Genomic DNA, 17881 nt, shown 5'->3' on the forward strand with positions numbered 1-17881 from the left:
ACCTTTGGTCTTTAAAGAGTAGACATGACTGCTCATTGTTTCATACAATCATCAGAATCTGTCATGAGAAAATTATCTCAAGTTGTTGCTTTACTGGTAACGCAAATAATTAAAGTAATTTAAGAGAAAAAAGCTGTTAAACAAGAAAAAAAGATCAACCCAAACAAAAATTTGGTAAAATTTTCTTTACAAATTGAGGTCAATGTGAATGAAATTAATGTAAGGCAGTAGATGGCAGTAATATCCACTTTCGCTTTTCAAGGAAAAAGTAAACATTTAAACTAACCGGGCCACTGCGAAAGTAATGGTTATCCTACAAAAACCAGTATCTAGGGTAACGGTTTCTCTCTTGGCTTGTCGTGAATTTAGTCTCTCTCTTTACTGTCTGTTTTAGGTCTACAGTTTTACTGTAAATTTGTTGGTTTTTTCATTTTTCTTGTCTTACTTTTTTTTGTTAAAAACACCTTTTTGTTAAAAATTTTTATTTAAAATCCATATTTCACTTTGGTTAAGTATTAATGATGATGAATGATGAAATTATACATAATCAAGGTGTAGAAGCTAGTGATTTTCCTTCAGCGATACCTTCAATAGAAGTGAATGGTAAGTCAGATGACGAAATGATCGAGGAAACTCAAGACGATCGTGAAGGATGTCGATCCTTAATTTGTGACTCTAATGGTATAATTGTTGCTGAGATGGTTTACCGTTGTATGATCTGTGCAAATGTGGTTGAATCTATTGCTGAGGCTCAAAAACATTATCGCATAAAACATATCGGAGAAGAAATTGCTGAACCTTCATCATTATCATCAGCCTCTGCATCCACTACAACAACAACACTATCACCACCCAATAAGGAAGGTTCAAAGGTATCTGCTCCTTTAGCCTTAACGATGAACGGTGATGGTAATCAATCGGACGAAGCTGAGGATTATTCTTTTACATCGCAAGAATTGCCTTTTCTATTTAACCATAATAACATTAACAATTACGACTATACCTCTGGTTTTATTGGAAATTTTGATGATCTTGATCCAACCCAATTTTTGTCTCAAACCTTTCAAACTGAACCTACCTCCAAAAAATCAAAGACTGAATGTAAGTGAATTTTTTACTTTCTCTTTCTTTCGTCCAAATTATCCTTTACTTTCTTTCTTTATTAGGCCTGCGAGCTCAATTTTTCCTGTTCGCTTTAAACTCCTTGACAATTCCTATCTATCAGTATACTTACCGTTATTTTTTGCTTTCTCCTCCCCTTAGCTAATGGAACTAGCTCATCCAGAGGAGGTTATGTTACATGTGCCGTCTGTAATATTACCAAATTTTACGCCAGCGTCCAACGAAGATATGGACAGTTTACCTGTATGGGCTGTGCCAAATTTTTTGGTCGTTTCCTCATGAAGCCTCGTCGCTATTATTGTCCTAACTTGGGTAATTTCATTTATCTTTTTCGCTCTTTCGCTCTATCTTTCTCTCTTTTCCTATCTTTTTATCCTTTCATTTAGTATCCTTTATAGTGGTTGCTATATTTTAGCTCATTTCATCATTATGTCATATAATTATTATTGTAACATAATTACTGGAAATCAATTGTCAAAATACCGTTCTTTAATCTTTAAAAAATCAGAATTTTAAATCACTCATTTATTTACAATGGTTTCTTAATCTTACATAACCATATGTTTTGATTTAATCCATCTAGATTTCAAGGAGCAATGAAAAAATTAACAATGAATTAAACCATTTCGATTATCGTTTACTAATCTTTACATTTTTTTATCATTCTTCCTATAATTAGGTACTTGTCCATTGGCCCAATCTCCTAGGTGCAAAGCATGCCTTTTACAAGCTTGCATCCGAACATATGTTATTGACGATAAAAGAATGAAAATAGTTAACGCTAATAAGCCATTGAAACGCATGGGTCCTGGAGGAGGGTCTTTACCTTCAGATTCTCAGGAATCTCCACCACCAGCTACAGCTCTTAGAACATCTAAAGAAGCCAATAAGAAAGAATCTTCATTATTGGCCAGTCCAAATCTAAATGAGGTCTCTGATGGCAAGAGTAAGTCATCACCTCTTAGTAAAGACGATAAATTGGATTCACCGACTGTGATGAAGGGGAATAACAGTGTAATCAACAATACCAATGGCAATCGCAATTCACCTAAAGGTTCAGTTGACTCAACTGCGTCTGTATCATCGACACCGACCCCAAAGAAATCAAATGCTTCTAATGGGACCAATCCAGGACGTAAAGTAGCTGGATGCCGAGCATGTAGTGGCTGCTTGGCTGAGGATTGTGGAAAATGTCATTATTGTCTAGATAAACCTAAATTTGGTGGAGGAAACACACTAAAGAAGAAGTGTATTGCTAAAAGATGCCTCATGCAGGGTTACAAAATTAAACCAAGTGATAACTTGAAGAAAATTAAGATATCTCGGAAATGATGAGTTGATTTAGTTAAACCTGAAACTCAAAATTTTCTGTTTATTCTTATTTTCTTCAAGTATTCATGAAAGTCAATTATTAGCTAACAACAACCAAAAAGCAACATCCAAAAATGGTTAATTGTTGATCTAATAGGAATACTTCGCAAGATAGAACACAACTAATTTATAAATATCCACATGCATAAAATTATATGTATATATATATTTACATGGTTCATGAATTCTATCCTTTATCAATTTATAGTCGAAAAGTCAAGTCAAGTCAAGTAAAGTCAAGTCATGGGTATGAAAGGGAAACGATTACACATTAACGTCATAAAGAAACAACAAGTTCAACTACGAAATCTAGATCTAAATTAATGTAAAGCCAAACCAAAAGATGAGTGGTTAATTTGTAATATAGTGCACTCTCCGCTGTCATACCCTTTAAATATACAATTATACCATAATGTGTACAAAAGTGTATAACATGTGGTCCTCTTATTGCTCTGCATGGTAATCTTGTCAAATTGTCTCGAGAAAAGTCAATGAAAAGGTGTTTTTTGCAATCTTTCCTTTTCTCTTAAATTAATTTTTTCTCTTGAAACAAACGCAATTAACACATGATAAACAAATTAAAAAAAACAAAATCGCTTTGCTTCAAGCATTGCTGCCTATTGTACATACAACTTTACATATAACCAAACCAATATACATATAAATATATTAACTAAATTAGTTATTACTGTTTACAACCAAACAAAAAAAAGAGAATGACTAAAGAAGAACCTAAATTTATTGTTTTGTTACCAATGAATATAAATTAACCTTTAAAAAATCAAACAAGTCGATAACATCAACTTTACTTGTAATACCTTTGTACACCTTGAACAACCTACATTTAACTGTAATCCCAATTTATCCTCGCCATTTCTCTTTAATTTTATCCCCTTTTGTCTCTTCCAACCTGTCTAAATGCACATCAATTCATCATGAACATCAACATATTCATCGACATCACCAGCAATTTCATCAACACAACAACATAACAACATGGCCCAACTCAGTGACAACAACTTTAAACAGTGTTTGTGACCAACATTGTGTTTAACAAGGAAAGGAAGCTGATTTTTCAATTAATTCATCTAATTGATTTTCTCTTCTCTTTCGTCTCTTCTGGCCATCTAAATGCTTACCACCATTTTCATGGTAGCGTTAATGATCCACTTCTGTAACTGATTTTTTCCTTCTCACTCTACTTCTCTCTCTCCTCTTCCTTAGATTATCTTCTTTTTTCCTTTCTTTCTTTCTCTCTTGAATTTCTGACTTTCTATCCAATCTACCTTTCTGTCGCCTCATTGGATGTTTTGCCTCTTTATTTGTACAACTATTGGAACCTACAAACAATCAGTCGATCTTTCGCATGATCTAAGTCAAGTTCAAATGTTTTGAATCCGATTCAAACCCTTGCTTGTCTCAATCAAACTTTTGTTTCCTCTTTTTTATCTTTTCTGTTTCTATTCTAATATTTGAGTACCAAATCATAACTAGTGAAAAAATACCATCTATACCAATCTTAAAGTAAATTTAATTGTTTTTGTTCAAATTGTTTCTCTTCTAATGTCGATATTATAAGGATATCTTACTTTGTTTTTTATAAGTCATGTAAATCAAATTGTAGAGAAAAACATTAACAAATTATAAATGCCAATGGAAAATGAATAAAAGGTAAAACAACAATTTAAACAGAAATATTCGTGTCAAAATTATTCATTCAGTTCTCAAATTCTGATATTAAAGTCTCTAAATTCGAGTCAAATTCAACGATCCTTTCACAATCTTTGTAACAATCGGAATATGGCTCATTAATTAATTTGTGTGAGTTAGTGTGTCAAAAGATTAACTATTAATAAAGTTCATGAAATGATTTCGAATCAGCAGCCAAAGATCGAGTTTTCAAGTTTGCTGAAACAATTCAACAGATGGCGCTCTTTGACTGCTCAAAATCTTTGTTTTCTATCGTTTCATGCTGCTGTTTTGATTTTTATTTTGGTTTGAATTTTTGAATCTTGTTTCGATTTGTCTGTAACCATGATGAATGACGAAATTGTACTGAACGAAGGCGAAGCCAGTGAATTTCCTGAGATACACCAAGAAGATGATGATGGTGATGGTAAGTTATTTGCTTTATTAACAAACATTTTATCTCAAATTGTCTAATTTTGTTTATTTCCTCGATTTCAGAGAATGTTGTCAAGCTAAAAGAAAAGGTTAAAAGGAAGAAGGGAAGAGGATTCGGTCCAGGTATGTTTTCAGATAGTGTTAGAAAGATGAATTTTTAACTCTTGAACTTGTATTGTTTCTTTAGATGGAACTGCCCGGGAAGATATTAGAGAGTATGAGGCTATGGAATCCGGAGATAATAATGAACAAGGACCGCAAAGATGTAAGTAATACTCTTCGTTTAATTGTATTTGCTCGTATTGTAGATACCTAATCTGATTTATTTATTTTGATTCTATCAGCTGTCGAAGGATGGATTCTTTTTGTAACTGGAGTTCATGAAGAAGCTCAAGAAGAAGATGTTCACGATAAATTTCGAGATTATGGAGAAATAAAAAATTTACACTTGAATCTGGACAGACGAACTGGTTTTCTTAAAGGATATGCTTTAGTTGAATACGAATCATTTAAATCTGCTAGCAGTGCGCTCGAAAATTTGAATGGATCTACTATACTTGGTCAAACAATCGCAGTTGACTGGGCTTTCATCAAAGGACCTCTTAAGAATAAGCACCGTCGATCTCGACATTAAATTTAAACACAACTGCCATCCTTTTGTCATCAGAGAGCATCTTCTAACAATGATTGTTCCATTCCTATCAAGCTATGAGATTCATCATAAGCTCACAATAATTTTGTTAATAAATAATGAATCTTTGAGTAAATTTGAAACTGAAATCGTTTAATGAAAAAACTTTAGGTTTTATATCTCAAGATACATTTAGTATTAATTGTGAAAACAATTTTTTCGATGAATGATTTCTTCGATAAATCATCACCGATTGCATCTTTGATTGATCTAACGATACCAAATCAATTTTTCATCAAGGCGCTTTCTTACAGATTTTAATAGTTTTCTCTATTGCAATTTCTCATTCATTTTTTATCGCTGACATTATCATTTCTCATCTCATTTCTTCCCGGTGAAGTGTTTTCTCAAAGGCTGCCAACATTTGAAGTAGTTATGATCCAACTCTGGTACAGTTTGAGCCCACTGAGTAACCACAAGACTCAATGAAGATTCAAACATGAAAGCCTGTAAAAAGAGAAGATGTCATTTTAATATATTCATTGGTCAAAAGCTCTTTCAAGATTACCATTGTACCATCAGCAACTCTGACTGGCTTCAAATCACTATTCGACGCCTTTTCAAAACAATCATGATCAGGACCGTGTGGAGTCATCATACTATGAAGACTTGCTCCACCAGGACGGAATCCATCTTCCTTCGCTTCATAACTACCCTTTATTAATCCCATAAATTCACTCATACAATTTCTATGGTAATACGGTGGACGGAAAGTGTTATCAGCAACTCCCCATCGAGGCGGAAAAATGACAAAATCAGCTATAGCAACACCAGGCTTTGTTGATGGGCATGTTAGAACAGTGAAAATTGATGGATCCTGTATTAAAGCATTAATATTGGTAAATAAGTCACGTCAACTTCATCTTAATATCCTCATCTCTTACCGGATGATCAAATGAGACCGTATTGATGACTGTGAATAATGTTAGATCGTATTTAGATGGATGATAATTTCCTCTCCAAGCTACAACATCAAAAGGTGAATGGTCTTGAGTTGCTTCAAAAATAGCTCCTTGATATTTATTGATAATCTTGTAATCAGGTATGTCAATATCTTGATAAAAGGCGGTTGGAATTTGAAAATCACGAGCATTTGCTAGACCATTGGCACCAATGGGACCCAAAGGAGGAAGCGTAAAGTGACCATCGAAAACTTCTAAGATGTAACCTCGAGCTGGTCCAGTTACAGCAACCGAAAACTTGATTCCCATTGGAATCAAACAGATTTCTAATGGAGCAACTACCAATTTACCAAATTCAGTGGTAATGTAGAGTGTTTCTTTTTCAGGAACTATCAACAGATCACCATCTGAGTTATAAAAGCACTTATTTTCCATTGATTTGTCACATCCATAAATATAAATGGCTAAACCCGATCGAGCTACAGGGTCACCAGCTCCAGAAATTGTATGAGTGCCATCAACAAAATCAATCCCTTTGGAATCAGGGACATTAAAAGGTGCCCATCTGAGCTGATTTGGATTGGGTGGACACGATGACCAATCATTGCTAATATGAGTTGTTTGGATTCGACGGAAAGGACGATGAGTGACTGAGGGACGGATCCTGTAGAACCAACTAGTAACGATAATAAATCCAATTAGGCATCATTGACACACTAACTATTGTCCTTAGAGAATCTTACCTTCTTCGATTGAATTCACGACTCACGGTAAATGCTGTGCCAGAGATTTGCTCAGCATACAAGCCATATTTACATTTTTGTGGATTATTCTGTTAAAATAAACAACAGTTTATCAGTTAATCATTAATCAAACAAAACATTACAATAGTGGTCAGCGTTAAGTTAACATTTTTTTCTCTAACATTAGATAAAAGTACCAATAAGATCGAACTTTATTTGGTCCATTTTTTATTACATTGTTTTTTCTTATCTCTACTAACTAAATATGCGACACATAAAAATTAACTTAACTCTGACTACAATTGTATTGGAAACAAACTTACCTGACCGTATGGCAAAGCTTCTGGACATCTTGGATCTTCCGATGACAGTTCATTGGCCAAGCCATGTAAATACTAACAAGAAAATCACTCATCAATGGCTACTGAATATAAGTTGATCATTTTCTTACCTTTAAATTTTCGAATTCACTTTTAACCATGATTAAGTTTTACTTTTTCAATGGTGACTCCTGGAAAATGCACGAAACATGTAAATATGCAGTTAATTGATGGTTTTTGTATTATTTATTGAATGACTTTTCGTTATTTTACCACTTCTCTCGCTCTCTCTTAAACTGTTGCTTAGTAAGAAATGTTATCATATCGGATGTTTTCTAGACCAATTCAGGGAAACTTATACTTTAGATAAGTAATCAATTAACCTATCAAATATGTTTATTATTTTAAGAGTCAATCGATTAAATTACTTATCGAAATGATATTTTTACATTACCACAATTAGAATGCTATGAAATTGCAGAACATTCAATCTCTAATCTCATAACTATTAAATTCTTATCATGTTATTGTTTACGTGATTATTATCAGTTGCAGGTTTTTTTAACTTGTTATGTTATACAATAATGAAAGCAAATAGATAAAAGCTGAGTTTATTCTGTTTTTAATTATATATCAAATCAAATTTAGATACATATGAACATGCATCTCTTATTTATAATTAGCATTGATTATGGACGCAAATCTAATGCTCGGACGATTACATGTTCTTTTGCCCATTCATTTGCATTAATTAAACTGTCAGGGTTTCTTGGGACAGTAATTTAGTCAGATAGTTCATTTAAAAGTATTTGAAAAGTATACATTTATAACTAACGTTAATTGTTACATTATATTTTTTAGTTTTTGTTTTATATGCCTGTGTATTTGTGAATATATATGGTACACATTTACATAAGAAATTAAAGTAAAAAGAGCAAAGACAATTGGCCCCTTAATACAGAAAATTAATTAAAAAAGCCGAGCAGAAATAAAAGTTTGGTGTTTTTGTTTAACTTGACATTGAGATAAAACAATAATTATATTTTCTTGAACGTTAACAGCTGGAGAAACAAAATTGGAGAAATTAAACTGCGGAAATATATTGATAATTATTTATATATTTTATATTTGTAAGCCAAAAAATCAGCGATTCACCGTTCATTTGATAGCCTTGTCTTTTTTTTGATTCTTTCCTTTTTGATCATGATTGGTATTCAACCTTTAACTCGAGTCCCAGTCGTATAACATGTCATCATCATCATCATCCTTTACTTTAGAGTTAGGTTTATCAGTCAATTTGGTGTCCAGCTTTTTCATTGCTTCAATCACTATGTCGTCCATCAACTCAGTTTTTACCCATTCTTCCGATCCGTCGGACTGTTTTGCTGAATCAGATGATGGTGACCCTCCACCACTAGTAATTTTACCTGTGTCAAGTCCTCCAACAGTTATGTTACTTTCAATCAATCCTTCAGTCGAGCTTGTCATTGATGTTGAGCCAATCATTGAATTATTGACTGTATTGGGTGTAGAGAGTGTTTTTTCTTCCGTTTCGGCGACTGAACTTGACTTCTTGTCCAAATTGGAACTACTATTACTTCTGCTGGGTACAGATCCGGGAGGTTTTATAGTCTCTTTATTGTTAGTCATTGATTCTTTTTCAGCTTCTTCTTGGGCTTTTTCTTGCCTTTCTATTTCTTCAGCTTTTGCTGCTAACCGCTGGAATTCAACTTGTTTCAATTGGTGAACTTTGTAGAAATAACGATGCCAAAATTCATCTGGGGTGATTGAATGAGGAACCAATCTATCATAGAAGCTTTTAACTGCTCCGTCTTCCATTGAAAGTAATTGTTGAACTCTGTAATCATGGTCAATAAGGTTAAAGGATGCTAGCCAATTTTCATAATCTTCTGGAGGACCTTCAGGTTCATGGCAATAGGTTTGAGGATCTGATTGAATTGTTTTCATCAACAGGTCCCATCGTCCTCTTTCAATGGAGACAATCCTGTTTCCTTTGACAAAGCAAATATCATCATCATCCTCATACTCATGAGGAATCATAACATCAACAATACTTGACAATAAATGCTTTGCTTTGTTACTCAGATAATGAATAATATCTTGCTCCTTTTGATTTTTGTTATGTGTCGGTGATGGTATTAATTCTTTGCTTTCACTCGTTGTTTCTGGTTCAGCTTCAGCATCCTCAGTTTCTTCCACGTCTGTTGTCTCATCCTTGAGATTATTTAATGATGAAATGGTATCACCAATATATGAAGTTGTCGTGGTGATAGCTGCACTTGTATTTTGTTGAACAGTATCTTTAAATTCAGTTAAATCTCTCTTCATAAATTCCAATGTTTTGGAAGACTGAAAGAAAATAAAGAAGAAGATTTAGTTATGAAAAAGGTTAAAACATTGGTTATCCAAAATCATATGATTTGTTTGGAAATGACAATAGGAAAGGAAAGGGAACAAAACAATACAAATCAATCAAATCACCACTTCAAAAGATCTATCTTCGTACTGTTTTGTCAATCCAATAAAGCACACGAAATTGAGATAACTCAACTACTTGCTTGCTTTTAGTTTCACAAATAATACCAAAAATGAGAAGAATTTTTTGACATGTCATTGTTTGGTTCAATCAGTAAGCAAATATGTAATCATCTGTTTATTAGCCGAGCATTCATCATATCTATAGCTAATTGAATGCTTATTTAGGGAAGTCTAACAAGTTGTAAGCTTTTGAAATACCAAAAAAAAATTTCATAAGGTATATATAACATCAGGTACGTAACAAACAATACAATAATCATGTGATTTGTGGTGAAAATCTAATAAGATAATAACGGCGATAAAAGGTCAATATAACAATAATAATCGTGCCTATAAATGTGAAACAATCCACATATAATGCAATTAAACATTGGTAGCTCAAAATTACCTTTTGTTTGGCAACATTTACAAAATTTGAAAACCAGGATCCAGTAAATGAAGATGATGGCTTATCAAAGTCTTCAGAAGTTGCCTCTGTTTCCAGCTTTTGAGTATTTTCATCTTTAACCCTGTTTTTTGGAAAGAAGAAAAATTGTGAGTTGTAACATTCCAATTAAATGCATTAGGAGACAGAAATGGAGAAAAAAAATTAGATAGAAATTTGAGGGTCAGAGAAAGAGAGAGAGTCAACTTAAACTATAGCAACTTTTATGGATAACAAAATGAGGAAAAATACCAAAATGTAAACATGAAATAAAAATAAAAGAGAAAAGTAAAAAATTAATATTTACTGGGTATTTAATGATGATTCTGCCATTGGTTTTATTGCAAGATTAACAAGTTTGACATAATGTGAACAAAAAATGAAACTTTGATTAATTTAATAATATTGAAATAAACAATCAATTATTGTAGATTTATAAAGAAAACAATAAAAAACTTCAAACAATAGCTAAAAAAGACTGTTGTGAGCAAAATAGCAAAAGTATAATCAGCTGTTGAATGGTAATTGAGATGGCGCTTCGGATGCTTTTTGCATCAGAGATTTAAATTTATTATTTTGATGAAAGTTTCAATTAACGCTTTAACCAGTTAATTCATTGCTTGTTGGCTGTTTAATAAATATAAATGTTACCCAGATTAGCTAATATAAGATATATAGCTAATATAAATATGCTCTGAAATTAGAGAAGTTGACATTTCTATAAAGACAATGAAAACAGCAACCGAATCAACTTTTATAATAGGAAAATGGAGATTCTTGAAGCATATTAAAACAAACTGGTTTAAACTTTGAAATTAAATACGAATTAAAGGTCGGTAAACGAAAGGTTGTAATGCTGACTAATGGGTTGTGTTACTTGAATAACAGAATTTGTTGTTCCTTTGAGTGATTGAGATATTAAACCAAGACGCTGAAAACCTGTTGTCCTGCTCTTGTTATAGCATTTATCTTCGTGATTTCAAGCGTCATGTTGATAATTTTCTGATAAGCAATGAATAGAAGATATTATGCTATGTTTATAGCCACAAGAACAGAACACCATCAAGTTAAGAGGCACCGAAAGCACATTCTCAAGTCATTTCTACATTGCCGTTAAATACAGAAGATACATATCACGTAAATTTCGAGGCCTTTAAATTTTTAAAGCTTATCTGATTAACAGACGTTCGGAATTGAGAGATTTGTCAAGACCAATGTTCATTCAATTCGAGCACTTAATTTCTATCTGTAATTAAGTTGAATCTCTTCTAAACAATGCCTTCAATGGAAGATTTGTTTCAACAAAATTACTAACATGGTTGGAAAGATATTCAGTTAAGAGAAGAAAGCTTTTTTGAATCATCATTATTGATTGATTTCATGAAATTGGTCGATGTTTTGCAAACATTAATCTATTTAAACTTATAAGTAATCAATTAAATTGAATTTAAATTTTATCCCGCCTTAAAGGGACCATTCAGAAAATTATGTACATTGTCTGTGGGGTGAATGCAACAAACGAAGATTCTCTGGTTTTAATCGTTTGGCTCAATCTCAAAACCAGTAAATGTCTTTACTTTCCCTCAATTACTAAGCTGTTACGATTTTTTCGTATCACAATTTAAAAAATAGTATTTGAATTAGTAGCTGTTCTAGTGCCATTAAACAACATGTACTTTGAAAGGATGACATTTTGATTAGTGATTTAAAATACGTTAACAAGGCGTGTAAAAGTCTAGATTTCAAGCAATTGGACAAAAGTAAACTCTTCACAGAGAAACTCTTCTTAGCTTTTCGGTTCATCTTTTAATCAAGGTTATCAAGACTTGTACTCACAAGTATTTATCCATAATTAATTCAAATAACATTGGTTCATTAATCAGTCGTAAAAGATGAGATATCTCTCTTACGCCCTCTTCTTCATCTCCCCTTATTTATCATCTCACATCACAACTTGTATTTAAAATCATTCTTAAAGAGTGAATCAGTTCCCAGTGTCATTCTTATATTCAATCATGTAAGTTTTCTCGCCCTTCACATTTATTTTTCAAACTTGTGAATCTTTATAAATTTATTTTCATTTCAAATTTTCAATAATGCTCTTTCAGATAAAACAAGTGATCACGTAATACTGAAACAATATGGTTCATCAAGTAGTAACTGTGGATACTAATCCTTACGAAGGTCAAAAGCCTGGAACAAGTGGACTTCGTAAGCCAACCAAAATATTTCTGGAGAAACCAAATTACACAGCCAATTTTGTTCAATGTATTCTTGACTGTGTTGACGATAAAAGTTGTTTGGTGATCGGTGGCGATGGTAGATATTATTTAACCCAGGCTATTGATTTGATCATCAAAATATGTGCTGGAAATGGTGTCAAACGTTTAATCATTGGACAAAATGGCATTCTTTCTACCCCGGCAGTTTCCTGCATCATAAGGAAAAGATCAGCCTCTGGAGGAATCATTTTAACGGCCAGTCACAATCCTGGTGGACCAGATGGAGATTTTGGAATCAAATATAACACTTCCAATGGCGGGCCTGCACCAGAAGGTTAGTATACATCTATAGTGGAATCTGAGTAATGGTGTATTCTACTCTCAAATTATTTAATTATCTACGATTGGAAACTCTTACACTTATCAAACCTTTGAGTTTGCATGAGCGTTTGTTGTTACCCTCCAAGTGAAATCTTGAGTTATAATTATGGCGTCAAGTATACTCTTCTCTTTTTCTCAGTCTAAATTGAAACCTACTTCATTCACTAGAAAATGTATCAATGACAAGAGTCTTGAGAGTAATAGTAAGAATAACATTATGATATAATATTACATTAATCAATACAAATCTGTGATAATTAAAACTCTTTGCTTTCCATCTTTTCAGGAATCACGGACAAAATCTTTAAATTGACTAAAGAGATCAAACAGTTCAAAACTGTACCAGATTTATCCATCAGCATTGATAAAGTCGGAACCCAAGAAGTTGTAATTGGCACAGATAAAATGATTGTTGAAATTATTGATTCAGTAGATGATTATTTGGAATTATTGAAGAGCATATTCGATTTTCCTAAAATTAAATCACTTCTTGCCAAACCTGACTTCAAAATTCGAGTTGACTCTCTTAATGGAGTAATGGGTCCTTATGCAACTCGTATATTTGTAAACGAGTTAGGCTGTTCACCTGATTCAGTTGTTAATTGCATACCTTTGCCTGATTTCGGAGGTGAGTAGTCCCACATACATGCTGCTATAAGATCTTTATACAAACTTGGGTTTTTTATTCTGTAATCAGGTAAACATCCAGATCCGAATCTGACTTATGCTGCTGAGTTGGTTGAAGCCATGAAATCAGGGGATTATTCATTAGGTGCTGCATTTGATGGAGATGGTGATCGTAACATGATTCTTGGTACAAAAGGATTCTTTGTTTGTCCATCAGATTCACTGGCGGTTATTGCGGCAAACTTGAAAGATATTCCTTACTTTGCAAAATCAGGAGTTAAAGGATTCGCTCGAAGTATGCCCACTGCTGGTGCAGTTGATGTTGTGGCTGCCAAATGGGAAGATGGTGATATTAAATGTCATGAAACACCAACTGGATGGAAGTTTTTTGGTAATTTAATGGATGCTGGTTTATGTTCACTTTGTGGTGAGGAAAGTTTTGGAACTGGATCAGATCATATTCGAGAAAAAGATGGTTGTTGGGCTGTTCTCGCTTGGTTATCTATTCTTGCTTCTCGAAACCAATCGGTTGAGGATATTGTAACCTCTCATTGGAAAAAATATGGACGCAACTTTTTCACTCGTTATGATTATGAAAATTGTGATTCTGCCGGCTGTGCTAATATGATGAAGCAATTAGAAGGTTTTGTTGAAAATGGTTCCTTGATTGGAAAACAATTTACCCATAAAATAACCCAGAATGATAATTTTGAGTATAAAGATCCAGTTGACGGAAGCATTACATCAAAACAAGGAATAAGAATTATTTTCAGTGATGGTTCGCGTATTATTGTCCGTCTTTCGGGTACAGGAAGTCAAGGAGCCACAGTTCGGATTTATGTCGATGGTTATACCAATCAAGAATCACTTCTAACTCAAGAAGCTGCCATAGTATTGAAACCGCTAATTGATATTGCACTCGAGATAACCGAGATTGAAAAGTTTACTGGACGCAAAATGCCAACTGTTATCACTTAACTCTATTTCGTTATAAAGATGCTAGATCCGAAGTATTAACAAAAATATGTTTTAATAAATTTTAATTTAACACTGCAATAGTTTATCAACTAATTGTCTTAACTTTGGTGGTTGGAAATTGTCATACATGTTATGCGACACCCTAAATTGGTAGATCCTCTATCACCAAAATTGTTCTTGCGAATGAGTTTTATAGCTCCATCTGATGCTGCTGATAATATTCCCTTATTTGTCACACAAATGTCTTTGATTCGTGAATTATGAATTTTTGCATTTTTAATAGGTTTGTCGTGTGAAATATCCACCATTTCAATGCAACCATTTTCCAATCCCACCAAAAGAATCGAATCCTGTCAAAATAAAAATGAGATATTTAAAAGTTTGTCAAGATTACGAAGGGTAGTGTAGACAAATATGGAGATACTTACATTTAAAAAATTAGCACAGTTAACATCTTTTGTAAAGGTAACTTTTTGAACAGGTGCAGCAACATTAACATCGTAAAAATCAATTCGACGGTCAAATAAAACAATGAAATGCTTTTCGCTCGGTGACCAAATAATATTTTTTCCAATTTCCTTTAAATTGGTGACAAAAGCGTTTCTAGCTTTTACCAAGTCCCATGTAATAATTTTCTGGTCTTTGCCAACTGATAGTGCTAAACTACCTTTAGGGTGCACAGAAACACCATTGACACCTCCCTTGTGTCCTTTTAAAGTTTTTATCACGTTCCAATTAGAGGTGGTCCAAACACACAAGGTGGAATCTTCACTTCCACTGATTAAATAAGAATCATTTATAAATTTTAAACAATTTATGGTTCCTTCTTGCCGCAGTAGTGAAGAAACATCTCGCCGTGAGCTCATATCAAAGACTCGAATGAATTCATCAGTTCCACCCGAAACAACATAATTGCCGAATGCAGCAACACACTTGACAGTTCCAATGTGAGCTTCCTCAGCAAATGATTGCACAAAATTGTAATATTCGGCAGATTTATCTTTACTGACTGAAATTCCAACTAGATATTTTTGGTATGTACCAACGATGGCTTCAAAATTTGCTTTAACCATCACGACTAATCTAATTCTTTAACAAAATTGAAGTCACTAAACAATATTATTGAAAAAAACGTGAGTTGTGAATGGTTGAGGTTACACTCAAACCTCTCATTAGAGATGTGCGATTATATCAAAATCATCGATTTTTATCGATAATTTTAAGCCGATTTCATATCGATGATTTCAATGATATATCGAGTCGAGAAAAACGCCGAGAAAAGTTTGTTTTTTCTTAACACTGCCACCTATTTCACCAAGGCTTGTCTTAGTTTTTGAATTTTTTGGCACTTTCTTGAAGTATTAACTGTATTATATCGGGTTTGTTCAATTAAATCGATTTATCGATAATATCGATATTTATCGATTTTTTCTGTGAACATTGCGTCATCATCGATAATCGTTTTTTTAATAATCGCACATCTCTACCTCTCATAATGAGACTCTCTGTGAATAGCTTTTAGGCTTATTCCCACAGAAGCTATTTGAACGAATGATTTTTATATCGACTATGGTACATATTTAATCCGGTTTCATTTTTATTTAACCAATAATGATTCAATCATCATCAAAAAAACATGTTTAACTAATTATAAACAATATTATTGCATTAGAAACGGCATAGATGATTTAAAGAAATAAGGTAAAATCATAGCGCTAGTTGATTATTAAATCCATAGATGACTCTGATCAGAAATTGTCTCATTATCGGAGGGTCTCATTATGAGAGGTTTGAGTGTATATGTACACAAAGATACTATCCGATATCTGTATCTGATACCACCAATAATAACTAAATTTTTCGTTTAATGAAACGAAAAGCCTTAATCTGAAGTTAGAACAAGAATTTTTGAGCATTTTAATGATGTTGATGAATTGAAGAAAGGATTTAAATGAAAATTTAATAATGGATTAAACTGATCTCAAATCATTCTAACAGATATCTGTTTCAAATTTTGCGGTAAAAAAATTGCACTCGTTCAAGTTTCTAGAAACAAAAAATTTATCAAAACTAGAATCGAACCCTGACCATAACCTTTGATTTCGCTACACTCTAACCACTGAGCTAAGAATTAATTTTCAAATATTGATTGAACTTATTGAGTGTATTGTTTAAGCAGGCATTGTTAAATGAAGTCAATACGTTAAACTCATCCCTCTGGCGTTAAGGTACATTAATGTATGCATTCTTTGAGTGGGATTTAATAAAAATTGATCAAAAAATTAACTTTTAATCAATTATTAAACTATTATTTGAATCTTTCCATTCAACATCATTATGTGTACGGTTAACTTAATAGTTAAAGATACACAGATTTGTGTACATATAACCTGTTCCGTTGTGAATACAAAAAACCACGTTTCCAAGTAACCATTTCTTGGTGATCACAAAATTTAAAGCGCCAATATTTGAAAATAAAACACCACAACTTGTATTTAAAATCATTCTTAAAGAGTGAATCAGTTCCCAGTGTCATTCTTATATTTAATCATGAAAGTTTTCTCGCCCTTCACATTTATTTTTTCGGACTTGTGATTCTTTATTTTATTTTCATTTCAACTTTTCTTTCTTTCCGATATTGCTCTTTCAGATAAACCAAGTGATCACGTAATACTGAAACAATATGGTTCATCAAGTAGTAACTGTGGATACTAATCCATACGAAGGTCAAAAGCCTGGAACAAGTGGACTTCGTAAGCCAACCAAAATATTTCTGGAGAAACCAAATTACACAGCCAATTTTGTTCAATGTATTCTTGACTGTATTGACGATAAAAGTTGTTTGGTGATCGGTGGTGATGGTAGATATTATTAACATTTAATATTTAATATTAATATTTAACTCAGGCTATCGATTTTATCATCAAAATATGTGCTGGAAATGGTGTTAAACGTTTGATCATTGGACAAAATGACACTTCCAATGGCGGGCCTGCACCAGAAGGTTAGTATACATCTATAGTGGAATCTGAGTAATGCATCTATTTCCAAATTATTTCATTGTCTACGATTGAAAACTCTTACTGTTAACACTTACCAAACCTTTCAGTTTGCATGAGCGTTTGTTGTTACCCTCCAAGTGAACTCTTGAGTTATTAATATAATTATGGCAGCAAATATACTCTTCTCCTTTTCTCGATCTAAAGTAAAACTTGTTTGATGTATCAATGATAAGAGTCTTGAGAGTAATAGTAAGAATAACATTATGATATATTACATTAATCAATATAAATATATGATAATCAAAGCTCTTTGCTTTCCATCTTTTCAGGAATCACGGACAAAATCTTTAAATTGACTAAAGATATCAAACAGTTCAAAACTGTACCAGATTTATCCATCAGCATTGATGAAGTC

At 32.9% G+C, this 17881-nt stretch overlaps 6 protein-coding genes across 6 annotated transcripts; 3 read left to right on the forward strand and 3 right to left on the reverse strand.

Moving 5' to 3' along the window:
* Positions 1-390: 390 nt before the first annotated feature.
* On the forward strand, positions 391-4188 carry LOC107361048 (uncharacterized). Its single transcript, XM_015927763.3, has 3 exons — positions 391-1101; positions 1264-1434; positions 1802-4188. Exons 1-3 carry the CDS (start codon positions 519-521, stop codon positions 2452-2454), a joined length of 1407 nt encoding a protein of 468 aa, XP_015783249.2. The 5' UTR covers positions 391-518; the 3' UTR covers positions 2455-4188.
* A 269-nt stretch (positions 4189-4457) lies between these two features.
* tsu (40S ribosomal protein S12 homolog tsunagi) lies at positions 4458-5384 on the forward strand. The gene is made up of 4 exons (XM_015928188.3): positions 4458-4609; positions 4681-4740; positions 4805-4882; positions 4962-5384. The coding sequence occupies exons 1-4, from the start codon at positions 4528-4530 to the stop codon at positions 5249-5251; spliced, it is 510 nt and encodes a 169-aa protein (XP_015783674.1). The 5' UTR covers positions 4458-4527; the 3' UTR covers positions 5252-5384.
* hgo (homogentisate 1,2-dioxygenase) lies at positions 5381-7511 on the reverse strand. Its single transcript, XM_089270286.1, has 6 exons — positions 7405-7511; positions 7277-7348; positions 6954-7042; positions 6193-6886; positions 5817-6125; positions 5381-5755 (listed from the first exon to the last, which is right to left on the reverse strand). The coding sequence occupies exons 1-6, from the start codon at positions 7432-7434 to the stop codon at positions 5630-5632; spliced, it is 1320 nt and encodes a 439-aa protein (XP_089126412.1). The 5' UTR covers positions 7435-7511; the 3' UTR covers positions 5381-5629.
* A 357-nt stretch (positions 7512-7868) lies between these two features.
* Positions 7869-10724, reverse strand: LOC149094587 (uncharacterized). Its single transcript, XM_089270287.1, has 3 exons — positions 10564-10724; positions 10221-10341; positions 7869-9643 (listed from the first exon to the last, which is right to left on the reverse strand). Exons 1-3 carry the CDS (start codon positions 10587-10589, stop codon positions 8495-8497), a joined length of 1296 nt encoding a protein of 431 aa, XP_089126413.1. The 5' UTR covers positions 10590-10724; the 3' UTR covers positions 7869-8494.
* Positions 10725-12364: 1640 nt separating this feature from the next.
* Positions 12365-14542, forward strand: Pgm1 (phosphoglucose mutase 1). The gene is made up of 3 exons (XM_015928049.3): positions 12365-12812; positions 13146-13487; positions 13557-14542. The coding sequence occupies exons 1-3, from the start codon at positions 12398-12400 to the stop codon at positions 14462-14464; spliced, it is 1665 nt and encodes a 554-aa protein (XP_015783535.2). The 5' UTR covers positions 12365-12397; the 3' UTR covers positions 14465-14542.
* LOC107361269 (p21-activated protein kinase-interacting protein 1-like) lies at positions 14498-15594 on the reverse strand. The gene is made up of 2 exons (XM_015928052.3): positions 14893-15594; positions 14498-14814 (listed from the first exon to the last, which is right to left on the reverse strand). Exons 1-2 carry the CDS (start codon positions 15535-15537, stop codon positions 14563-14565), a joined length of 897 nt encoding a protein of 298 aa, XP_015783538.2. The 5' UTR covers positions 15538-15594; the 3' UTR covers positions 14498-14562.
* Positions 15595-17881: the final 2287 nt, after the last annotated feature.

This window comes from Tetranychus urticae, chromosome 1, assembly GCF_039701765.1.
Source record: "Tetranychus urticae isolate SD_2017Ah chromosome 1, NJAU_TeUrti_SD_1.0, whole genome shotgun sequence".
Lineage (NCBI taxonomy): Eukaryota > Metazoa > Arthropoda > Arachnida > Trombidiformes > Tetranychidae > Tetranychus > Tetranychus urticae.